The sequence below is a fragment of the Pseudorca crassidens genome, chromosome 1 (assembly GCF_039906515.1).
Source record: "Pseudorca crassidens isolate mPseCra1 chromosome 1, mPseCra1.hap1, whole genome shotgun sequence".
NCBI lineage: Eukaryota > Metazoa > Chordata > Mammalia > Artiodactyla > Delphinidae > Pseudorca > Pseudorca crassidens.
Window position 1 is genome coordinate 194,018,491 of NC_090296.1, and position 26,627 is coordinate 194,045,117.

The following is a 26,627-nucleotide window of genomic DNA, read 5'->3' on the forward strand; positions in this document are numbered from 1 at the left end:
CAGATCTACTGTCTCAGCAACTTTCAAATGTGCAACAAAGTATTGTAACTGTACTGAGGCTGTACATTACAGCCTCAGAACTTACTTATAACTGGAAGTTTGTACCTTTTGACCCATTTTATTCATTTTGCCCACCCCTCTGCCCATCTGACAACCACCAGTGTGTTCTCTGTTTCTGTGAGTTTGATTTTATTAGATTCCATATATAAGTGAGATCATATAGTATTTGTCTTTCTCTGTCTGACTGATTTCACTTAGCATAATGCCTTCAAGGTTCCATCCATGTTGTCCTTGTGTACTTAAAATGTACTAATTTATAGCTTTAAGTAATTGTTTTCTATTTGCTTTTTGTTGTTATCTAGTATCAGTAGGTTTAGATAATCCTCATTCTTTAATTTTTTCAAATTTACTTTAGACAAGATATTCTCTCTCAGTATTTTTCCTTAGTATTTCATTATACTTTGGAGATTTAAATTGACATTATGCTAAATCTATGAATTTACTTAGGAAGTGTTTTCAGCTTTGTTAATTTAAATGAGAGGTAGTTCTGTTTTTTTTTTTTTTTGCGGTATGCGGGCCCCTCACTGCTGTGGCCTCTCCCGCCGCAGAGCGCAGGCTCAGCGGCCATGGCTCACGGGCCCAGCCGCTCCACGGCATGTGGGATCCTCCCTGACCGGGGCACGAACCCGCGTCCCCTGCATCGGCAGGCGGACTTCCCAACCACTGAGCCACCAGGGAAGCCCTCTGTTTGTTTTTAATCAATATTTTTTCCTTTCCTCTTCCCTTCTTTTCCTTTTTTCTTTTTCACTTATTTTTTCTTCCTTAATACTTGCTCTCTAATTCCTTTAAATTCTCATTAAGTTAATTTCCAAGCATTTATTTGTTTGTTTATGGAAATGTGATATCTCTTTATAGCCCTTATTAATAAATAATTGTTTGAAAAGGATTGTGTAATAATTGAGATGCCATTCTAATATTACTAGGGTTTAAAAAAAATCAAACCCACAAAATTTGCTTATGTGTGTGATTTCTCTTTAAAAATAATGTTTTACATTCATATCCAGTTGTATTTTCATTATTTTCACTTTCTTGCTGTACCTTGATGATTTCATAGTAGGAAATAAGCATCAGGGCCACATTTTGACTTTCATGGGCCGTCAGCACTTTTGTCTTCCTGGTTCCCTTTCTCCATAAAAAAGTAATAAAAATATTTTATGACTGCATTATTATAAAGGCAAGTGCATTATTATACGTGAAAACATTTTCTTTGACCCAAGTTTGTGGCATTCAGCACATTCACATTGTTGTGGGATCATCACCACTGTCCATCTCCAGATCTTTTCATCATATCCCCAAGTGAGCTCTGCCTGTTAAACAACTTACCACTTCCCCCTTCCCCAGAACCTGGTAACCACTTACTGTTTGGTTTTAATTTTTAAAATCATTTCATAATTAGTTATATGGAAAACATGGAAATCTGGTTTATGTTGTCTAGGAATCTAGATACATATGTTTAGTATGGGTTGCTGATGGTAGCGTGAGAATATTGAACCAGTATTGTAGGTTGTCAGTGAAGTATTCTAGGTACCTGGTGTGCTTTAGAAAAGACTGAGACATGTCATTGGTGTGAGAGGGAAAAGGGGACATGAGTTTTCCTGAGGCAAATGTAGATAGGGCAGGTTGAAGTAGAGGCACGTTATGGACGGGAATGCAGTTCATCAGGTTACTTGTATACTAGGCAACAGTCTAGGTTTTTTTTTTTAAAAAAAACATTGCCATATGGTATTAATCTGTAATTTTTCAAAATGTACAGATCTATTTAAGAGGACAGATTTAGGGACAGTTGAGGGAACTTTAAGAAAAGCATTTCTATTTCAGTAAGATTCTTTTTTAAACAAAATGATTTGTAACCAGCAATATATTGTAGAATTATTTAGTGCATAAAGTAACTTATATTAAAGTCTTTCTTCCCTAAGAAAATAATATTTAAAAATCCTTTTGGGCCCTTTTTAAAGAATTCCTTCCTTCCTTCTTCCCTCCCTCCCTCCCTTCCTTTCTTTTTTTCGAGTCATCTGTTTTGGAGTTATGGTTGTTTGGGAAATATTCTCAATTTTTAAGGGGAAATGAAGAGCCAATTATTGTGAAATTTCATTTGGTCAGAGAACTGTGACCCAGAAACATGGTTCCAGCAGTATTTCGAAAAACCCTCTTTAATTCTTCCTCTTTAAAAAAAATGTACTGTTCTTTGAGCCACACGTACGTGTGTATTTATGTTTGTTGATTTAAAGAAATACTTATGCTTATGAAATATGTACTTTTTTGTTTCAAAAATACTCACATGGCTCAAAATTTAAAACAGTTTAAAAAGATGAACATTGACAAGTCTAACTTCTGTTCCTGTTTCCCTCCTCCATCCTCTATAGGTAACCACTTTTGTTTCTTTTGTACCTTTCCATTGTTTCTTTACACAAATATGAATATCTTTTCCCTGCCGTAATAGACAATAAGCATATTATACACTATTCTGCATTTGTAATTACTTAATTCCCTAATATATCCTGTCAGCCTGAAATGTTTGAATATGCTGGACTTAAAAATTCTGAAAATTTTTTTCTGATTTCCAAAGATATTCACGTGATTTTTAGTGTGCGGTTCTTCCAGCGTCTAAGTACTGAAAAATACTTAGCCAGTGATGTCATATGATGGACTGAAAAGTCTCTGTTCAGAATCAAGAGAACTTTCAGAATAATAGTAGCAGTTTTCTTTAACATAATACATAGCTTCCCATAATAAATAGCTTTTGTCTATTAGTTTTGATTGATTTGATTATAATTTCATATATAAAAAATAGATGTGAGGGTGGGTGTTGATTATCCACAATAAAAAGTTAAAGTTAAAACTCTGTAATTGACATCCAGATTAATTTGTGCTATTATTTTATGTCTTAACTGTCTTTGTTTAGCTTTAGACAAAAATATAGTTGACTGAGAGTGGACAACGTGATAAACTTTTTTCTTTACTTGGATAAGGGATCTATTTGGATAGTAAGTCTTTGATTTATTCGTACAGAATTAGAAGGAGAAAATGATAGTCATTACTGATATTTTGTGAAAAATATAAATATAAGCCTTTGGGAAAGAGTTTGTTAAAAATATTTTTCATTGGCTTTATGTTGTCTTGTCCTGGACCCGGGCTTTGACTACTTCTGACCTTTAGCTGGAGGTTGATAGAATATGTCCTGATTTTTTAAGGGAAGAGTAATCTCTGACCTAGACTTCTTCAAGTTGGAAGGGCAGCATCAGTTCTAGAAACAGATTTCTTCCAACATATGTCTTGTAATGATCATACCCTCCATTTACTGGCCTTAGGCTTGAAAGTCTTTTCAGTGTCTGTTAAGGATAATAGCCAGCATTTACTGACTGCTTATCATTTGCCGGCTCTTGTTTAAGTGCCTTATAAACATTTTATTTAATCATCACAACAGCTGTAGGTACTCTAGTTTTTTCTAGTTAACAAATGACAATCTGATTCATATTTAGGATTTTTTAAAATGTAATTTAAACTAGGGGAAGAGTTATAGCAGGAATAAAATTAAAGGCTTTTTTGTAAAGCGTGATCTTGATTTCCTGGTCTCTTTCACTTTCTTAATGTCACAGAATTACTTCAGTTCATTTCATTCTTTTTGTATCAGTCGTTTTTTCTTTTATTTGACAAACAGTGAGTACTGGCTGGGTATCATGCTTTGGGTCTAGAGTGGTGAATAAAGCAGGTACAGCCTTTGTCATCAGCTATGGTAACAGTTTGCCAGTGGAAGATAGAAATAAACAGGTAATGGTCTAAGAAGATAGTGAGCAGAGGGCTTCAGTGGAGAATAAAAGGGAGACCTACTTAGGTTTTTCAGGGAAGCACAGGCGTGAGGGATAACATTTATACTATGATTTTAAAGTTGAGAAGAAGCAAAGAGCTGCAAGCAGAGGTCCCAGGCAGAGGGAACAGCCTTCACGTGAATGCTGCAGGGTAGAGGACACTTGGCGCTTTCTAAGAACTTGAAAGGTACGGGCTAGCTGGAGGAGAGGTGAGTTGCCCTGAGCAAGCACAGAGGTGGGTATAAAGAGAGTGAGTGGGTTAGAGAAATGGAAGATGATAGTTGGAATCCTTGAAATGGAGTTTGTAGACCTTGACGGTTAATAATAAGGTGGAGTCAAAAAGCCAATGGTGTTGGAAGCATCACTTCCGTTAAGACAGAAGTAACATTAGAGAGAGTGGCAGTGAGCCAGGAGTTAAAATCATTGAAAGATGAGGGGGCAGTGAGGTTTTTTTAAATGAGAAGATCTGAACTCGGCTGTTGTAGGAAAGAGGGAGGGAGAGTGGTTTTGAAGTAGCAAAGGGAGCAAAGAGGACCCTTCATTTAGGAGGTACAAGAGCCGTGGAAAACTGAAAGCTACCACTTGAGGTGGCTGCAGGAGAAGTGTTATCTTCCTTGGAGAGCCAGTTTTCTGTAGAGCAAAAGGACCAGGGGTAGGGCCTTTTGTTGATCATGGGCTGTGACTTCTAGAGGGTCCAGTGGAAAGATTGCAGAAGCTGGGGAGTAATGGATATGCAGAGCTGTTTAATGATGGAGAGGATAGTCTGGAGCTTCTTGTAGGGACTTGTCTAAACAAGAATAACAGGCATATGTTCTCAAGTTCTCAATTATTGGATCGTAGAGAAAGTTGGGTGCCCAAGACTTGGTCTTGACTTCTGCAGAAGGAACCTTGGAGTCCTGGGAAGGAGTGGTCGGGACTCCCTTTGACCCCTTTCCATAAAGGTGAAGAGGCTTGAGGTGGGTGGTCTTCCAGAGTCAAAGGTACATTCTTACCATTTTCTGGGATGAACATCTTTTCCTGTATTTAAGAGCTGTTTGTGCTTCCTTTTCTGTGAACTGTCTGTATCCATCCTTTCCTCATTTCTAGGAGTCCTTGATATGTTAGGGACATATCTTGTTTGTTTTATGAATTGCATATATTTTTCCATTATTTTTTGTTTTTTGTTGTTTTGGCTGCGCCACACAGCTTGTGGGATCTTAGTTCCCGACCAGGGATCGAATCCAGGCCCTGGCAGTGAAAGCGCCAAGTCCTAACCACTGGACCGCCAGGGAACTCCTTCCATTATTCTTTTGACTTTGTTTTGTTGTTTTTTCCATTTAGAAAATTTTGATTTTTATATAGCTGAATTTATCAGTCTTACAGTGTTTAGAATTTTGAGTTATACGAGACTTGCCTTCTCCAGGGTTTTAGTAGAATTATCTCATGTTTTCTTTATGGTTTTGTTTTTTGTTTTATAATTAATAGACTGTTTTTTTTAATACAATTTTAGGTTTAGAAAAAAATTGAGGGCTTCCCTGGTGGCGCAGTGGTTGAGAGTCCGCCTGCCAATGCAGGGGACACGGGTTCGTGCCCCGGTCTGGGAAGATCCCACATGCCGCGGATCGGCTGGGCCCGTGAGCCATGGCCGCTGAGCCTGCGCGTCCGGAGCCTGTGCTCCGCAACGGGAGAGGCCACAGCAGTGAGAGGCCCGCGTACCGCAAATAAAAAAAGAAAAAAAAAAAAAATTGAGCAGATAGTACGAAGAATTCCATAACCCACTCCCACCCTTTATATGCAGTTTCCCCTGTTATTAACATCTTGCATTAGTGTGGTATATGTTACAAATAATGAACCAATATTGATACATTATTATTAACTAAAGTCTATAGTTTACATTGGCTCACTCTATATTATACAGTTTTATGGGTTTTGACAAGCCCATAATGACTTATCCATTATTACAGTATCACACAGAGTAGTTTCACCATCCTTAAAATGTCCTGCACTCCCCCAATTCATTCCTCTCCTTTCTCTCTCTGAACCCCTGACAACCATTCATTTCTTTTTTTTTTTTTTTACTATTTCTATAATTTCGCCTTTTCCAAAATGTCATACAATTAGGATCATATAGTATGTATAGCCTTTTCAGAAGCCTGTGCACTGCAACGAAGAGCCCACGTGCCACAATGAAAGATCCCTCGTGCTACAGCTGAGGCCCGATGCAGCCAAAAAATAAATAATTATTAAAAAAAATTTTTTTTAAATTATGAGTCAAGACATACCAATTTTATTGTTTTTAGTGATTCCTCTCTCTCCCATATGTTATATTACATTGTATTCTGTTTCACTGAAATATACTCCAGTTTTATATGATCTGGGAAACTCAAAATATCATACTAAATTTAAGTGTTCAGTGACTGTTATCTATACTTCCATTAACCCTCAATATTTAGTATGTAGAAGTTTACCTCCTTTTCTGATGAAGTCCTTCGGGCACGTGAACTTGTTCTTTAAATAGCCAAATAACATAATTTGTAAACTATATTCATGTTCCATCAGCTATCTCATAAGAAATACCTATTTAACAAGCTCAGAATCAGAATTTGATATTTGTATTCAGTGTTTTGCCCTTTTCCCCCTTGCGCTCTGTAGACTGTGTTTTATGTAATTTATATTATGAACCAAATATGTACTTTGAATATGCCATTGAATATACAATTATTATTCATTTCAGTTCTGATTTCTTTCACATTTTATAATATTAAGCTTATTTTATAGTTAATGTAATGCCTTTTTGCTTTTGAAAGCCACGCCCTATATTAGACTCCCTTTAGTGTTCAAGGAGGGTTTATATTCTCTGTTAATTAAAATTTTTTTTTACTTTGTTCAACAAAGATTTGAGGTCCCATATCTTGTAGTGTGTGCCTGCTGGGTACTAAGACCTATAAAAGTTACGCATACACATATCCCCTCCCCACTCCACAATACAGTTATACATATATCCCTGAATTGTGAGTTGTAGTAAAGCACTTTTTATAGCATGTAAAAAGAAAATGTAAAGTTTAAATCACTCTAAAGTAGCTTTGAAAGCTAATGTTGTAAAAGTAACTTGACAGAAGAATATGTTTGTGCTTTCTAGAACTAACATTGAGCATCTCTAAGTCCCTGGCATGATTCAGGGAGTAATGTAATAACATACTCAACAGGAAGCATTAAAGTCCCCTTTTACAGATGAGGTCTGTCAAGCCTCAAATCTTCTTCTACTGAATCACAGTGCTGCTTTTGTCTAGCAGTAGATCTCAGCCCAGTGGTGGTTTAGGGATGGTTTTGGTTGTCACAATGACAGGAGGTTACTACTGACATTGATTAGGTGGGGACCAGAGATGTGATACGCCAGATAGTCTTGCACTGCAGGAATTTTTCTGCCCCTATTTAGAAACATACTGTTAGTATCTTTGTACCTTTTCAGTCCTGCCTCAAAGGTGAGGAGAGGTTAACCGTGCAAGCACATTCATGAACTGTGCTATACACTGTTATTTGTTACTTTTTTTTTATATTGCTTTTCTTCTATATTTACAATACTTTAAAGAAAATGTCCTATTGTTCTTCTGTCAGGCCCCGTGAGGGGGATAATAAAGAGGTGGTACCCTCTTTTTGAAAAGTTGATTGATCTAAAATCATTGGTTTAGTAATAGGTGCAATAAGTAGTATTTGAATTCACTGCCTTTTCAATGGTAATAATTTCCTCAAGCGTATAAAATCTCATCACAGTTTAACCTGTTATCTTTATAATACAAAAGTACTTTTCAATTAAGATGTAGAGATGAGACATATTTTTAAATAAGAAACTTTTAAAAACTTATACAAAGCATAAGATCTCACAAATATTGGCTCCTTTATCCAACTAAATCATTGAATATTTTTGGCTTTCTCCTTATATATTAATGGAAAGACGTTTTCAGTAATCTCACTAACTGGTGACTAGAGATGAATGCTGAGCTATTTATCTGTCATACTGTACAACAACATACCTACAAGTAGATAGACATTTGTAAATAATGTGGTGACAGTTTTGGAAATGTACTCAGGGCTATTCAAAGAGATTTGAAATTTCATTTTTCTTTGAAAAGAGAACTGTAGGAATGCAAAATTAGTTTTAGTTTTCTTTGGTCCTCTTAACTCTAGATCTGAGCTACATCCTATGCATGTTTACTTTCTGAATTTAACTGTATTCTTTTGCAGCCCCCTCAATTTTATTTTTCTTCAAAACTTGTTCTTCTGTCCATTTAGTGAGCTCTATGTGCTGTCTTAAATTCCAGTTCCCCTTTCTCTTACAGAGTGTGTATATCTCCCTGCACTGAGTATGACTCTTGCTCAGAGTATACATGTTTTAAACAACATGGCCCTGAATATACAAGCCATCTTCTTCACCTGGTGCTCAACATAACAGTTTTGCTTCAGTAATTGAGGAGAAATTGCCTGTATTGAGCATATTTGGGAGATGGCAGAATATGTTCTGCAACAGTAACTCCCTAATCAAAGAAAATTGATTAACTGCCATTTTTGCCTTATTATCCTTACTTTGGAAACTCAGCAAACAGTACAATTCCATTACATTTTACAGTGGTGTGATTTGTGGTATGGTCATTTATCACATAGTAAGTTAAGAGAGTTATTTTGGGGTTGGAAAACTGGGAAGGGTGAGAGAGAGTTCTTTCCTTGTTCTTGTCTGTATCCTTGACCTCTCCTATCTTTTTGTTTTCCAATCTCAAGATAAGGCAGAGAGAGGATGAGTCTTACAAAATGTTTTAAAATACCAAAATGGAGTTTTGGGAAGCGTTTTGAGAGAGATCAGGATTTGACTACCCTTTACGAAAGGTTGGTGGTGGAAACTGTTGGTAGACTCCTCTAAATGCACATGCAGATTTTATCTTAGCAGGTAATTTTACAAAATGCTTCATTAGTATGTATCAACAGTCCCTTTCCTCACATCCTGTGCTCCTCCCAGCACTACTTACTATGCATTTTCCCCTCATCACGTAATTTTTCAGAAATAGATTTTGCGAGTGCATGTACATTTTCCACATAGAAAGCAAACTCAGTGGAAGATGCAGAAGTTGGTAACAAATAGAGCTTTATAATGGCGATTATTCAGTTATTCTAAATACTAATTATTGTACAACAGTGAAAATTCGTGTCTTTCCCATTTAGTTCAATGACTTCTTGAGCATCGGCCATGTTGAAGACATAGAACCTGAAAGATGGAGAGTGGTGTGGAGAGAGGGGAGCTGGAGTGAGAGGGTCTAGTGGAGAAGAGCCCCCTCCTAAGGCTTTCTTTTCGTGGAAGCCCACAGTACAGTGTATTGAGGTGGCCTGGAGTAATGTTGTGAATAATGAAACGGACTTTGATGCTTTAGTTCATCAGAGCTGACATATGCCGAGGCAGCTGTGTCCATTCATGAAAAGCCTGTTTTCTTGTCTGGTCTAGGATTCAAGGAAAAGACAGTAGAAGCCACAACTAGATGGAAGTACTGCCTTTTTTTCTCACTCTTGTATTAACTACGTGTCCGAGATCTATACATAAAAAGATAATGTTTGGATGAACATAGTTTTGGCTGGGCTGACCATGCTTCCAATTTCCCTTGGATAGTTTCACTCTATGCCTGCTGTTCTTGTATTACGCCTGGTTAGCACCCCCTTTCACTCTCAAAGGGGCACTCGTATAGATGATAAATTATACAGACACTATATTTGTAGTCCATTTTCATTTGTCATTGAGAGGATAATAGCCATAGACACCTACTTTAAATTCAATTATAACTCTTAAACCTTTTTAAAAAGAATATTTTAGCTATAATTTTTTGTTGAATTGTAAGATTTATAATGAAATATATAAAAATATACTTTCACATCTGTATTTTACTTATCGTTTTGTGGAAATACTGAAAAGCTGAATTGAAAAAAAACACGGAACAGAACGAGGTCGTTAAATACTAGATTTTTGTGGGTCACTTCTGTTGTTTAATAGCGCCAGTTTTATACACAGTTCTGAAGGGATTTTTTTTTTTTAGCTTATTATACCTAAAAAGATATTGCTTTGTTGGCATACATAAAGTGTTTGTCAGGACTTATAAACATTCTAGTTGGCTTTTTTGGGCATTATCCTTTTTATGGATGCAATAGCCAACTTTGCTTTGGTTCCAGACATGTCCTTGCCTTGGTTTTTAAAATTGGCTGTGGTTAAACATTTCAACAGTATAGAAATCAGTGAAATAAAAAGTAAAAAGTTCCATTTCAAAGCCCCTTTCTCCATCCTCTTTTCCAAAAGTCACCACAGTTTAGATTTCTTTCTTTAAAAAAAAAAAAAGTGTGGTTTATGAACAATACGTCAGAAATTTCATTTAAAATTTGGTGGTAAAGCAAGTATTGAGGATTATTTTCTAAAATGTTTTATTCACTGAGCTGAATCATCTTTGGATCATTATTTTTAAATGATTTGAATTTTGGTATTTAGATAATTTGGCCTCTGCCAGTGCTTTGAAATGATAATTTTGTATTTGTCAACATGCTTTTCACAACTGCAAAAATTAGCATGAGGTCACAGATTCTGGCTCCTAAAATAAGTCCAACTGTAAAAAAGGCAGAATCTAAATAATGTTATGTTATTTCTTCAGTCTAATGATGATGCTTTTAGACACTTTTAATACAAAATCAGTAGAATAAGAGCTGCAGAATCATGAGTTGAATGCTTGACATATAATAGGTATCCCATAAATACAATTTTCCCCCTCTTTTTTTCCATGCTCTTTAGGTGGAAAGCTTCCCAACAGGCAGTGAAACAGCCTTAGAAACAGAAATTTTATTTTTTATTCTAATATCTCCCTATTAAAAATGACTTTTTTTCCTGTTTATCATTAGTAATTGCATTTTCAATTCTTAAAGAAATTTTTTAGGACAATTATTCTTACTGGCCAATTTTCCCAGGGCTCAGTGTTGTTCAGATCACTTTATACTGTTTTTTCTTTTGTGTGTGTCCAACTGTCCATTTCCTAAACTTCCATCCCAAGTGGAAGCTCTGTATGTCTGCAGTTAAATAGTAACTGTCCATTTCCCCCTTCTCTTAGCCACTGGTGACTTCTATTTTACTTGTATCTCCATGAATTCGCCTGTTTTGAGTACCACGTATAAATGGGACCGTGTAATATTTCTCCTTTTGTGTCTGGCTTATTTCACTAAGTATGTCTTCAAGGTCCACCCATGTAGCATGTGTCAGAATTTCGTTCTTTTAGGCTGAATAGTATTCCATTGTATTTTGTTAATCCGTTCGTCTGTTGGTGGAGATTTGGCTGTTGTGAATAATGCTGCTCTGAGCATGGATGTACAGATGTCTGCTTCAATCCCTGCTTTCAGTTCTTTTATTTGCGTATTCAGCACATAGTGGTGGAGTTCCTGTGTCACGGGGCAGTTTTATGTCTGACTTTGTGAGAAACCGTCAGACTTGTCCACAGTGGCTACGTTGTTTCGTTTCGCATCGCCGTGGGCACCGCTGTGCATAAGGATTCCCATTTCCCCACATCCCCGGCTGGTTGCCTCTTCCTTTTTAATGTGAAATCGTGTCTCACTGTGATTTCATGTGCAGCTCCCTAATGATGCTGAGCGGTTTTTCTTGTGCTTTCTGGCCATTTATATATCTTCGTTGGAGAAATGTCTGTTTTGAGTCTTTTGCCCATTTTTGAATTGGATTATCATTTTTTTGTTGTTGAGAGGTAGGACCCCTTTATATATTCTGGATATTAATCCTTTATTAGATACGTCCTTCCGTTTCTATCAGGTTAATTTCATCCAATTAGTTAATTAGTTCATTTTATATATTTTTTCTTCTCTGGAAGTTTTATCGGGTTCTTTTTTGTATACCACTTCTTTCCTTTGCTATGTTGATGATTCCTTGTACATCCTTGATCATACTTAAAATAGCTTATATAATTTCCACATTTTCATTTGACTGAGTTTTCTCCTAGTTAAGTGTCACTTCTTCCTACTTCGTGTCACGTCTGGTAATTTTTGATTGAATGCTTAGTATTATGAATTTTATATTGTTGAATGCCAGGTTTTGTCATACTCCTGTTAAAGAATATTGGACTTGATTCTGTTAGAGGTTAGGCCTGGATCAATTTTATTCTTCTGTGGCTTGTTTTTTAAGCTGTTATTGGATGGATTTAGGATAGTCTTTTGGGATGGTGTAGCCCCATCACCAAGGCCTAAACGCTCTGCTGCAAGGACTGTCCACTTTGGTATGAGCTCTGACAGCTGTGTGAGTTTTGGGAACCCTTCAGAGTAGAGCTCTCAGTCACTTTTTGTCCAGCCTGGTGGGCAGCAGACCTCAGTGGACCCATGCAGGTATCTAGCACTCTTTCTTCATATAGCTCCTCTACTCTGTCCTGCAAATTCTAGCTCCCACAGCCTGCCGGAATTCTGATTTCTGTCCCCTCAGCAGTAAGATCACCACCATCTTCCTGGGATCAGCTTCTCTGTGCTGAGATCCAGAAACTGCCTTTAGACAGAAAGCCTATTTCGCTACCTGGAAAATGCCCCTGGGTAGAAAGCTGAGGCAGACGTCTGTTTATCTAATTTGTGTTCTTTCTTAGACATCATCATTCAGCGCTACCTGTGGCCTGATGTCCCAAATGTATTTTAAATATATTTTTCCAGTTTTCTAATTATTTACAACAGGAGTGTAAGTCTGGTTCCAGTTATTCCATCGTGACTGGAAGTGGAAGTCTTGGTCTGTCATTTTATTTTCAAAACTTTCCATCTAGAATTCACCCAGAATGCCTTATCTATGATCGTTAAGGAAGAGAGCCTGTTAATTTTGTTTGAAAAATTTAAAGGAACTTTTTAGTGTACAGTTTTTCAATTGTGTCATTAGTAAGAATTAAACTTCTCTACCATATTCTCCCTTTTGTATCATAGTCTATTGCCTTTTATAGTTAAGGGGAAAAAAAGTAGAATGTACTACTAATTGTTACATTTCTTATTTTTTAGACCTAAAGATTGTCTTCGGTCTATTATGAGGAGGGTGAACCATAAAGATCCTCATGTTGCTATGCAGGCTCTGACTGTGAGTGGTTTCATTTCAAGATCTACTGCAAAATTGTCTACCGAAATTGAGCCCTTTTAACTCCCTATTTTATTCTTTTAGCTTCTAGGAGCGTGTGTATCAAATTGTGGCAAAATTTTTCACTTAGAAGTATGTTCAAGAGATTTTGCTAGTGAAGTAAGCAACGTATTAAACAAGGTAAGGCACATTATTTCTAGAAATGAATTAGCACTGTCTTCTTTCTTCATATATTTTATTGTTCAGTTCTTCACATTTTAAATCACAAAGGACTAGTCTGTGCTTTTTTTTTAACTCTTTCTAGGCTACGTCTGTCCCTGTATACGTCCATGTTAGGTTTTGCTGAGGAGATTACACATTTATATAACTTGGAGATTTGGTTTTGGCCAAGCCAGATTAGAATATATTTAACCTCTTTTCTTCACCATTCCTTTCTTCTGATGAAAAATATGTGTATTTCTCTGAATAAGAGGTACCAGTTTACTCTAGGCACAGTTTTTATAACCATTTTTTTTTTTTAGTCACAGAGGTCATCTACTTAACTGAATGTAGAGTTAAAAATTCAAATCAAGCAATTTAAGGAATTAAAAAAATTTAATTTACTAAGTAATATGTGAGTTTTCTCAGTAAAAATTCATGCATTCTAAAGGTAATTATTTCTGGCCTTTTTGGGGGGGGGATAATTATATATAAAAAATGTTTTAAGTGTTAAAAGGGAAAATGCTTCATGTTTTTTGGAAAAAATGAGTATTTCCAGATTTTAGTAGGAAATAGTACATAAATAAGAATTTAAAATTCTGTACTCCTTTTAGAACATGGTTATGTGATAATTTTTTCCGGTTCTGCTTTATTCAGTTATTCAGTTATATTTAGGTATTTTGTGCTAATTATTTACCATTCTTTTGATGTCCTCAATGTATATCAAAATGTACAACGGTTTATGAAGAGATTCTAATGTAGTATTTTCCTTAATTGAAGATTTGTACTCAGTATTTAGTAACGTGAACAACTTTAAAAAGCAAACAGTTGTGTATAGGAGAAAGAACTCTTTATTTTTCAAATATTTTACAGTGAACCTATTGGTTTTATACTTAAGGGGGAAATGTTATTTTGAAGAAATGAAGTTTCCAGGAATATCGGCATATAGTAGACCTCATGCCAGGCCTCAGATAATTAAGTAACTGGGTAAAAACACAGCCATGCACATTAAAAGTCAGGAATTAGGAATAAAGGAATTGTACTATTTATTCTCTCTTTCCAACTTAGTTTTCATTGGTCTGCAAAAAAAGAAAACAAACTTTTCTATGTCTTCCTCATAGACAACACTTGCTTAGTTGCAAAATACTCTGAAAAGTCCTGTCTTTCTGACCTCCAGAATAAGTTACTATATATCTAATGTCTTAATATGTTATGAGGTATGTGATGGTATCATCTATTTTTTTTCATAGTGTGGAAATAAAACTAGTTTATTTCTAGTAACTATCTGTATTTTCTTATGTGTCATCTATAGCTAGGGATAATTTATGATTTAAAAAGAGATCTGCAACACTTTTAAGTTTTATATTTACGGTATCTGTATTAAATCATTTGCCAGGAAATTAGTGCTTTTTTATTAATTTTTTTTCTCTGTTTTTAAGGGTCATCCTAAAGTGTGTGAAAAATTAAAGGCTCTTATGGTTGAATGGACGGATGAATTTAAGAATGATCCACAACTTAGTCTAATATCAGCAATGATTAAGAACCTTAAGGAACAAGGTGTTACATTTCCAGCTATTGGCTCTCAGGTATTTTATATAAATTTGTGTGTGTTCTGCAGTTCGTTTCTCTAAAGTAGCTATGTTTATTTGAGTTTTTCCTCCAAACCCAGGTAGTTTTTAATACTCCAGAGGAATTTTTGTTAATAATCTTGCATATAAAGTTGCCAGAAAAATATAGTGGAATGTTAATGTGTTCCAACTTCTATTTCCCCACTGCTTCTCCTTCTTTATTAATGAATTCATTTAACGTTTTTGCAATTAAAAAATTTTTAATATAATTTTAATAATACAGACAAAATTGCTTTATTAGGTAATACTGACATTCTTGTTAAATGCTCTTGGTGCTGTAATTTTATCTACAAAGAATGACAGCTCAAAAATCAGGTTTCGTTAAAATTTAAGGATGTGTTTAGAGGTTCTTTGGATTATGAAATTTATGAGCACCTGTATTAAAAAATGGTAGGGAGATAAAAGGGAGTCATTGGGAAGAAAAATTCCCCTTAAGAGCTGACCAGCATGTACGTGTCTTCTTTCTTTTTCCTAATAAATATGATTGACTGAAAGACTTAACTTGCCTTAAAAAAAAATTATTTATGTAATGAGCTCAATCTCTAATTTACGTCATATAGGAGAAAAAAAGGAAGATTATCTCTTTTATTCCTTTTCTATTCCGGTAACCATCCTTTAGGATGCCCAGCTAACTAAGTAGGCTTAAAGTGTGTGGTAACTTACTGCACTGTCTTTCCCCATTGTATGGCTTGGGGTAGAATATAATGAGTGATGTGAAAGCATGAGCAGAAAACTCTTAGTTGTAGAGGGCTCACATTCAGGGTTTTGACCATTTCAAGGGAATTATGAAGTGGTTCATCCAGACTTATCTAGACTTTCTTCCCAAGGCACTTCTAATTTATGTAGGTACTCTTGAGATGTGAAAACCTAGAAATATATTTTGGAGATAAAGGAAGAGAGGATATTTTTCTTCTTATTTGAAAAAATTTGGCTTATGAATAGTTTTACAATGATAAATTACATCTTTGAGAAGTAGTCATTCATAATTGATAGCTCATTTTTACTACCGCAGAATAATTTCTAAATCTGTATAATTAAGGAATAATTTTATGCAGAATAATCCAAGATATCTTATAATAAGATATCCTTGACAATAGAAGCAATGTTTAATTATCGAAGAGTAGACTCACTGTGGAGAACCAAAGAGTGTAGTTGCTTAGTGGAATGGCAGGTTCTGTATTCTGAGAACCTGTTCCAGAGCTTGTTACTTACAGTGTGGTTGGTTGGCCATCATCATCACCGCCTGGAAGCTGGTGAGAACTGTAACATCTCATTCACGGGTGGAAATGTGCCTCCATAGCAGTGGATTCATTGTGTCCATTTTAACAAGCCCCCCGATGACTCTGTTTTGAGCAGCACGACTCTTGAGGACAGCTTTCAGTGCAGGTGAAAACTGCATTTCAGTCCACAAAGGAACAAAACTGCATTTCAGTCCCTGTAAGAGAAGGAAGAAGAGTTACTGATCCATTTGATACGTAGCTTTGTTTGGTTAACCTAGAATCTCAGATAGTTGTGGGAACAGCTCTAGTGATCCTCTAATCTAATCCCCTCATTTTACAGATGAGGATACTGAGACCCAGAATGGTTAAGTGACTTGCCCAGGGCCACAGCTAGTAGTTGACAGAGCTGGAACTAGGACACAGGCCTCCTGACTCTCAGTCCAGTGTTCCTTCCACTACACGATCCTGCCTTCCGTTTGATATTGAGGTTAGTAGATATGTGTCTGTCCGGACTAGGCTTCGAAGGACAAGAAGTGGAGTGAACACTGGCAAGAGCGTTTATGTACTAATTGGTGTAGATGTGAGACTACTCTCCTGTTCAAAAGATTCAGGGTGTAGATCAGCAATAGTAAAGTTAAGAGTTACTTTTCTTTTTTGCATCTAGATCTTATAAAATATGTGAAAGCTCATTTTGTTATAGTTGCTGTCTTTCAACCACAAGAAATATGTAAAATGCATATAAAGTAACCTATGATGAGGTAGAATGGTGATTTTTTTAATAGTAGTTTCTGAAGAGGTTTTCGTTGAAAACCATGTTTGTAGAGAGCTTCATGTTTAATTAAAAAAAAAATCTATCATCTGGGATCAACTGCAGAAGTCCCTCCAAATCTTACAGTCACTTAGTTGCTTAAGCAGTTATTACATTTTAATCAGACTAGACCTTTGTTAGCATATTTTTAAAAAAGGTTCTGGAAATGAGAATTTTTTAAAGTATATTTTTTCATCCAAGTACAGAAGAAAATAATATAAAAATATTAAGAAAAGTGATACTTGAGTCACCTAACTCTTGCTGCTGTGGTTCTCTTAGCACTGACTTTGGACACTGAGGTTGAAGTGATGCTGGCACTGCTACTGTGTTTGACTGGTTAATCAGACAAGTAGCGTTGCTATACTTGGAACCTGATGATAGAAAGGAACTTTGAAAAGAGAGCAGTTCAGGAATGTAGGGCTTAATATAGCTTGTTTCTGCACTTCCTACTTGACCAGTAGAGATCCCTTCTCAGACCACAAAAGATCAATATGTCTATTTTGTGAAGTTCACAAATTGTGAAAAAAATTCATATATAACAATAAAGGTTGCCTCTGATGAAGCATACGTTCAATTTTCAGAAGTGTATGATAATTAAAACATTTTTATTTAAGGAAGTTTACAACTAGAGGTGGGTCAGATTGAGAGTGCTTGAAGTTCTATTCACTGAATACAAAAGCTCTCTTCTAATCAGCTTTTCTAAAAATAAATGCCTTGTGTATTTGTTTGACATTATAAATATATAAGTGGACTATTGCACGGTATTTACTATAATGTTGAATATTTTGCCTTTCATTTACTCAACAATCATTTATGAGCTCTTGTAATATTTAGCTCCATATACCCTCAAGGAACATGCAGCCTGGTTATGGAGACAGACATGTAAGCAGAGAATTATAATAGGAGCTGAGATTTATTGCCTGTTACTATGTACTGGGCAGTGATCTAAGTGCTATGCATTTGGTAATTTGAATATTTTTTAGAATTTCATTTTTCTTAATTGATGGCTTTGGGAATTACAGTATACATTTGTAACTTGTCACAGTCTATTTTGAGTTAATAGCGAATTATTTCACGTAAAATGTAGAAACCTTGCAACTGTAGAGAGTTTATTTACTCCCTACTTCAGCACCCTTTGTGCTGTAGTTATCACATGTATCGCATGTATCACCTCTGCATACATTTTAAGCCCAGGAGACAACGTTATATACTCTGTGATTTAAACCCTGAATGGCCTTCATTGCATCTGACTTTGGAAGCTACGTGTGCTGATTTAATCCTCATGACAGCCCGTGGTGTGTGGGCCATTGTTGTCCTCATTTCGTAGATGAGGAACTTGAGGCCAAAGGAGGCTTTTAGGCGCTCAGGGTTCATGTGTTAGAAGGTGGTGCATCTGGGGTTTGAACCGCATTAGCCTGACTCCCCATTAGCCTGATTCCCCAGCTTGCGTCCTTAACTGTCCTTAACTACCCGAATCATATAATACCTTGTTTAAAAGTGTTACCAGAGGGGCACAGAGAAGGGAAGGCTTAATGAGAGGGTTTAGGAACGTTTCACTGAGAAAGTGATTTTCAGCTGTTCACTGACTGGTGGGTTGAATCTCACTAGGAAACAATGTGGATGGAGTACAGTGAGCCAGAGGGGAGGACGTCATGAGTAGAAGCAAACGTGTGTCACAGCGTGTGTGTCACAGCGTGTGTGTGTGTGTGTGTGTGTGCGCGCGCGCGCGCGCCAAGTTTCTGGTAACTGATAGAGTGGTTGAAAAATGAGGCTGGAGTCTCATTGGCCTCGATGGCCACACAAAAACTCAGCAGCCATTAAGACTTTAGAAGCTTGTAATTCTGTAAGTGTGAATCAATGTATGTATTTATTTACTTGTACACTACCTTATATACAAAATATGTTTAAGAGGTAGAGTAATATATTGTCAAAATTAAGTGCTAGTATTTTGGTTTAGAAAATAGTATAATTTTTTTTTTTTTTGCGGTACGCGGGTCTCTCACTGTTGTGGCCTCTCCCATTGCGGAGCACAGGCTCCGGACGCGCAGGCTCAGCGGCCATGGCTCATGGGCCCAGCCGCTCCACGGCATGTGGGATCTTCCCGGACCGGGGCACGAACCCGTGTCCTCTGCATCGGCAGGCGGACTCTCAACCACTGCGCCACCAGGGAAGCCCGAAAATAGTATAATTTTATGAGCATTTGTATTACTGTATATCAGTCTGGATTCCTAAAGATAACATCCTGACTTTTGATCTGGAAGGAAACAGTAAAACTCTTGAATAGATATTTAAAAAATTTTTAAACTGCTTGTTTTTAAAGTAGTCACCTCCTTCCCACTCTCAACCCCTTTTTGTTGAAATCTCCTCTAGTCTGTCTTCTCTGGTTTGTATAGTGTCTGCTTCTAGTTTAACCTCTTCACAGAAACCTGGGAGAGTGTGGCTAGACTGTTAACTCTAAGAAAACAAACTCTCTCAGTCTGTTTTCTCCAGTTCTACCTGTTCTCTGGCTCCTTTCAAAGAGGAGGCTGCTCAGGTTCAGATTTCTTTCTTGTTCAGAAGTCTGTGGTGGATTGATGGGAAGGGTCTTGTGAGTTCTTAGATTAGTTGGGGGTAGGAAAATTTGAGAACAACTTTCAAATATCATTTTCCTTTTTTGTGTGTTAGGCTGCAGAACAAGCAAAAGCAAGCCCAGCTCTGGTAGCCAAGGATCCTGGTACTGTGGCTAACAAAAAAGAAGAAGAAGATTTAGCAAAAGGTACATTTTTAAGTCCCTGATCATGGAAAGAAGATAGGTCTCTTACTTGATGTTTATTTTCCCCCAAGATATTTAAAAATAAAAGAAATAGGAGTTCACAGCTAAAGTTGAAATCTACTTGTTCTCCTTTGTTCCTCTCTTCAGTGTCACTTTTTTCCTCTCCTCTTCCGAGGCAACTGCTATCATGTATGTCCGTTCAGTCTATGTTTCTATAATGTTTTTACTACACTATCTATGTGTCCATAAACAATACCAAATACTTTTTTGTGTCCAACAAATTCTTTTTCATAAATAGTGTACTCTAGGTATCATCTACAACTTGTTTTTTTCATGCAACAGTATGTTTGAGATCTGTTCATAATGAGACATGTATATCAAGTTCATCTGTTTTAACTGCTGTGTAATATTCCAGTGAACTAATAAATATCTGCTGTAATTTATCCTCCTACTGATGAACAGCTGGGTTTTCTGATTTTTTTTTTACTATAACAAGTAAGCTGCACTGAGTATCCTTGTCCACCTTCTCGTGTGTGTGTGTGTGTGTGTGTGTGAGAGAGAGAGATTTTGTTTTGTGGTATTGTTGGCTTATGGAGTAGGTGCATCTTTAACTTTGCTAAATAGTTATAGTATTTCCTTTTCCATCAGCAGTGTATGAAAGCTTTTATTATTCACTTATTCTTTTTAGACTCATGACATTTGTTATTGTCAGAGTTTAATTTTTGTGACTCTGATGAGTTTGAAATGATACCTAATTGTTTTAAATTTTTATTTTCTTGATTGCTAGTGAGGTTCAGTCCTTTTTTGAACATTTATTAGCTGTTCTGATTGTCTCTCTTTCTGTTTTTTTTCTAATAATGATGTATAGAACATCTTTATTTTGGATATTAATCTTTTGCCTGTTATACCTGTTATAGATATCTACTCTTGGGTTTTGGCTTACAATTTAAACTTTGATAATGGCATGTTTTATTAAACAAGTTTTAAATTTTCATGTAGTCAAAATTTTTCCTTTTCTTTTATGATTTTGGGTTTTTTTTTTAATGTCTTAAGATATTTTTCTCTCCCCCAGGATCCTGAAAGATATTTTTCTATGATAATTTTAAAGTTTTGTTTTCCCATCTGGTCTTTTATTCATCTAGAACAGAAATGGAAGGGAAGACGGGGTTATGTGTTGCACTGAAAGCAGGGTAGTCAGTTCATTAAGATTATGTTACAGAGCCTGTGTGACACATGGTGATGGCCTGTATTAGGGGAGGAGATAGAGCAGACACATTTGAAATCTATTTTGAGGGATTTGTTAGGTGAGACTTTACCATAGTTATTTCCAAATTCCAGTTCTTAGACTAATTACCTAAGAATGACCTTTGGAACAATAAAATGTAGGTTCTCAGATACTTCCTTTGGGACTCCTATTTAGTAAGCCCCCAGTGAAGGACTCAAGCTTGGGACTTTGGACTTCCCAAGTGATTTTGTTTATTATTTGGTAAACTTAAGCTACAGAAATACATTGAAAAGATGAAAGAAAATATAAAATATCTGCAGCTAAATTAAACAAAATTGATTTGAGTTTATGTCTTTTTATTACCCAGAATATTTAAAATTGTACCTGTTCAGTAAAAATAGTCATCATGCTGTTCATTTTTTTTTTTAGTTTATTTTTTAAGCTCTCAGTGTGAATGAATGAATAAAACTGATGACATTATTTTTGTTCAATATTATATCAGGATATGTCGTAGTTTCCCTCTACATTATTAGAAGAAGAATACTTTTTACCTTCAGATATCTTTTTGTACTTCTTAGGATTGCTGGGTATATTAACATTTGGGATCTTTTTAAACCCATTATTTTCCAGCCATTGAGTTGTCGCTGAAGGAACAAAGGCAGCAGTCAACCACCCTTTCCAATTTGTATCCAAGTACATCTAATCTCTTAACTAACCACCAACACGAAGGCCGAAAAGTTCGTGCTATATACGACTTTGAAGCTGCTGAAGATAACGAACTTACTTTTAAAGCTGGAGAAATTATTACAGTTCTTGATGACAGGTGATGGTTACTATTAAGTTGAACATTCATGTGAAAATATATAACATATTCTGTGTTTCATATTATTCTTGCTGAATGCCTTATCAAACGTAATAAAATCAAATACTGATGCAGGTAGTTTTTCTGTAGGACGGTCAGTTGCTTTGCTTGTGTCATACTGTCTGGATTCGTATTTTGTAGCTTAAGTTTTCCTCGTCTATCATTTAAATGGGTTTTATATGTCTTGGAGGCCTAGTTTACTCTATTCATTTTTGGTTCCATCTTATAATATAGATTGTTAAATAAGTAAAAAAAAAAAAGGTTAAGATTTTAGAAAATACACCAAATATATATATATGTATATATATGGAATTTATAAGAAATACAAAATATATTGAATTAATTTATTTGCACAGAATAGCATATCAGTGTGGAACAAGTTCATTTTACATGATGTTATATACGTTATATCATAGGGGAGGTGATACAGTGCATCTATTTTTCTACTACAGCTTTATGTTTACTTGAAAATTAGTTGTTACTGACGATTATTACTCATAATGAAGTGCTAAAATTTGCAAGTGTTTTTTTTTTTAAGTCTTTATTTTTTTTAAAGGGAGAGCTGACCTGGCAGTTTTTTTTTAAATAAATTTTTACTTATTTTGTTTATTTTTATTTTTGGCTGCATTGGGTCTTTGTTGCTGCATGCGGGCTTTCTCTAGTTGTGGCGAGCGGGGGCTGCTCTTCATTGCGGTGCGCGGGCTTCTCATTGCGGTGGCTTCTCTTGTTGCGGAGCATGGGCTCTAGGTGCACAGGCTTCAGTAATTGTGGCACGCGGGCTCAGTAGCTGTGTCTCATGGGCTCTAGCGCGCGGGCTCAGTACTTGTGGTGCACGGGCTTAGTTGCTGTGCGGCATGTGGGATCTTCCCAGACCAGGGCTCGAACCTGTCTCTCCTGCCTTGGCAGGCGGATTCTTAACCGCTGCACCACCAGGGAAGCCTAAATCTTTGTTTTTGAGGTTGGATAAATGCATTAGGTTTTTTTGTTTGTTTCGTTTTAATATTTATTTATTTATTTATTTGGTCGCACCGGGTCTTAGTTGCAGCAGGCGGGCTCCTCAGTGTGGCTCACTGGCTCCTTAGTTGCAGCACACGGGCTCCTTAGTTGTGGCTCCAGGCCTTCTTAGTTGCGGCACATGGGCTCCTTAGTTGTGGTGTGTGAACTCTTGGTTGTGGCATGCGTGTGGAATCTAGTTCCCTGACCAGGGATTGAACCTGGGCCCCCTGCATTGAGAGCATGGAGTCTTATCCACTGTGCCACCAGGGAAGTCCCTGCATGTGGTTTTTAAAGATCGATTCAAATACATTTAAGATTATTCTTATAGTATCACACTTACATACTAATATGTTTTCTTGAATGGAAGAAAATGAAGTAAAGTTTGAGCTGGTTAGCTGGAAGTTGCACAAAACCTTGATCATTCATTCATTCAAAAAGTATTTATTGAGCACTTGCTAGCTTTCCTTATCCTAGGTGCTGGGGATCCAGTGGTTAGCGTGGGTACGCACCCGGGAGTGTGTTCCTTGTGAACATTTTGTGCTGTAAATGGTGTTACTGTCATGTGTGTTCTCTTGTCGGGGGGAAAGTTTCCTAATGTGTGCTAGAAAGAGCACTGATTAGGAATGGAGGTCTGGATTCAGAGCCTACCGTCTATCTTATAAAGGATTCTCACGCTGGAGCCTATGAACCATTCGAAGTTGACAGTTTTCAAGTGTGGGGACCTCTGTTTGAGGGAGAGAGTTCAGAGCCTTGTACTAGATCCTCGAAGCGTTCGCCAGCCTTCCAGAATATGAGAAAGAACTGTGTGTTTAATAGCGTCTTATCTTCTCTGAGGCCTCATCTCTAATTTGTAATAATGATACATTCACTTCCTCCACTGGATTGTTGTGAGCTTCAGATCTGGTAATAATATAGGTTAAACACTATAAAAGGTAAAGATACATAGAAATAAAAGTTCTTTGTTATAGTAAAGCATTCTTTCTTGTTTCTCTTAGTGACCCCAACTGGTGGAAGGGTGAAACCCATCAAGGCATGGGGTTATTCCCCTCTAATTTTGTGACTGCGGATCTCACTGCTGAACCAGAAATGAGTAAGTATTTTCCAGCCTGTCACTGGATGATGATCCACAATTCTCTCTAAAATTCAGCTTTCTGGAGCAGAGACTCTCCAAAGTTAGTGCTGCCAAGGTGTTTATTAAAAATGCAGCTCCCCGGTCAGATTATTTATGAGGAGTCATCTAATCATCTAAGAATTGAAATCATCTGTCTACCAAGATTATCTTAAGACAGACTATGGACTTTTCTTTAAGGAAAAAAAAAAAATGTATATATATACACACATATATATATGTATGTATGTATACATATGTCATTGTAAAAATGCAGATTAAGAAGTGTTATAGAATTTATGCATTATGTATTTTTGGTATCATCAGTTGATGAAAGGGTGACAAATGCAGTGTAACCTTATAGAGAGTTCTTCTTATTCAAAGGTTAGCTCATTTCTCTAGTGTCCAGCCCCAAATTTGGAAGCAGTGGCCTCTTAGCAACTTAATAGCTTTCCTAAGCCACCATGTCAGATATTCAGAAGGAGCTATAACGAATCATGTCAATAACTTTTTGAGTTTCAAACCTTTGCTGACTAGGAGAAACAGACTAGAAAGTGGGGCAAAGGAGGAAAAGTGATATTACTGGCAGGCGTAATCATTGCAGGACATGTAACTGCCAGTAGTCTATCGAAATATTGGTAGGCGGTTCACTGTATTTCTAGGCAATACTGTAATGAATCTTCATAATGATGATTTTGTGGCATCAAGATTAAGTCACAACCTTCCTCTTTTTAAGGAAACAGAAATATGTTCTAATCTAGAAAGATTTCTGTAGCGACTGAAATGGTTAGAATTTTAAGAGTTTTTTTGTAAGTAAGTTGGTAAGCTACAGTTATCTTGGCAAAATATCTCATCTTTCTATAATGCCAGGTAGAAGAGATCAAAGAAAGTTATAAATCACGATCTGCTTTGGTCATTTTTAGTTTACAGGAATTTTAAGAAAAGATCTTTGTCTCAGTTGTCTTTTTATTTCCAACAGTTCTTTGTACTGAATCTTATCCAGAATACAGACTATATAAATGTTTATACAGTAAATGAAGCGCAAGTGTCTGTGTATTAACAGTAAAGATACACTTTTCTTTGAAAACATAAAAATGCTTCTCTTTCAAGAGAAGGCTTTAATAACAGACCAGATGTTACAGATCTTTGATAAAGTAATGCCCTCTCCTAGTTATTGTTGGGATGTCTTGTGTCACTTTTATAGAGACAGATTGTGATACCCATTCCTTTAATAAAGTTCTCTTTGGTAAACTCAGAAAACGTCCTGTGGAACCTTGTTTAGATGGCAGTGCATAACGTGCTAACTTTTTAATCTGGGCTGATGGTGGTGGGGGATTTTGCTTGATTTTTGGGTTTGGGTTTGTTTTTTTTTAAATCTTGAAATAGCTGTTGGAAAGGATGGAATTGTCTTGGACTTCCATTCAAGAGGAGATCCAAGATCTCAGGTAGATAAAGTAGCCATCTCATCTTTTTTTCCCATTATATAGAAATGTAGCCTTAAAATGAATATTCTAGTTATTTTCATGTGTTTCACTCTGGACCATGTAAAAGAGAAACCAGAGCATCAGAGCTTATACAGTGGTTACAGTTCTCAGGCTTGGAAAATGAGTGTTAGCAAGATCCTTGTAGCATCGTTCTTTAGGAGCAAACAGAAGCCCATTTCACTGAATGTGTCAATTAGAAGTGCCTGACCTACTTAGCTTGTTTTCGTTTTGGAGAGGCAGTAAGATTTCGTGCAAGCACTGTATTTTATATATGTATATGCATAAACACATCTGTGTGTGTGTGTAAAATATTATTTATACACACATACACATAATATACACACAAACATACACATACATACAAAGTAATAGTATTAGTCCCTGAGAGAAAAAACACTGCAAACTTGTGCATGGTCAGCTGTTAGGATGTGAAGTCTACCATGTGTTTCTTATGGGTAGCAGCCAATGCAGTGCTGTCCCAGCTTTCTGCTTGTTAATAGCTCAAGATATGAAAGCAAAAATATGTATAGCATATGGCTCTTTTTCTTCCATGGGAAAGTGAAATCAGCTGAAACTGGTTTTGTATGTAGAGTTTTACTTTATGGTGACTTGTGTGGGATGACTATATTCCTTATATTGGAAATTAACCTATTTTCCATTTATATTCTATAGCATAGAATACATAAGTGATATGACTTCTTGTTCTCGGAGTAAAATCACAGGCCAGATTCCAGTAGTGTGGGCTAATAGAGCTAGAATGATTGGCGTTCAAATCCAGGCTTTGCCGTTTATTAGCTTTCTCCTATGCAAGCGTTCTTAATCTTTCTAAGCCACTGCTAACCTCATTTACAAGATGGGCATATCTCATAGGATTGTATTGGAGCTTCATTGGGGGAAATGCAATATTCCATTAAGCATATTTAATAGTTTAATTAATATTATTTCCCTTCCTTAATTCTGCCCCTTTCCCATCCCCCTGATTCTTAATTTTTATGAATACTGATTGACTACATTGATACCAGGATGAAAAAATCCCAAAAGGAAGTTCATTCCTTTAAAGCTGTATGTGTTTCTCAGTATTACTTTGGATAAGATTAATTACTATGTTAATCATAACCTTATACTTGCTGGTTAATGTTACATTGAATCTTTTTAAAGATTGCTTTGTTGAGCAAGAGAAATACGTGCTTCTGGTTTGCAGATCCCCTAATAACCACCTTTTCAGTTGCAAGAATAATGTAACTAAAAAATACAGACTGATTTAGTGGAAAATTCAGATCCCTGCCAAGGCCACTTGTAAAGCTCTCCACTGGCCTGGGTGTCATTCCCTTAGTTTAAAAAAAAAGACTGAGTGGCGTGAGGGGAATATATAGCTAACTTCCCAAT

The 26,627-nt window shown here is 36.4% G+C and overlaps 1 protein-coding gene across 1 annotated transcript in view; it reads left to right on the plus strand.

Moving 5' to 3' along the window:
• STAM (signal transducing adaptor molecule) overlaps window positions 1–26,627 on the plus strand; it is a 68,793-nt gene that overhangs the window by 19,806 nt on the left and 22,360 nt on the right. Inside the window, exons 3-8 of the mRNA XM_067704475.1 lie at window positions 12,888–12,963; window positions 13,045–13,140; window positions 14,598–14,744; window positions 19,479–19,569; window positions 21,422–21,614; window positions 23,645–23,739. Coding sequence (XP_067560576.1) covers window positions 12,888–12,963; window positions 13,045–13,140; window positions 14,598–14,744; window positions 19,479–19,569; window positions 21,422–21,614; window positions 23,645–23,739 — 698 coding nt within the window. The remainder of the gene's footprint in view (window positions 1–12,887; window positions 12,964–13,044; window positions 13,141–14,597; window positions 14,745–19,478; window positions 19,570–21,421; window positions 21,615–23,644; window positions 23,740–26,627) is intronic.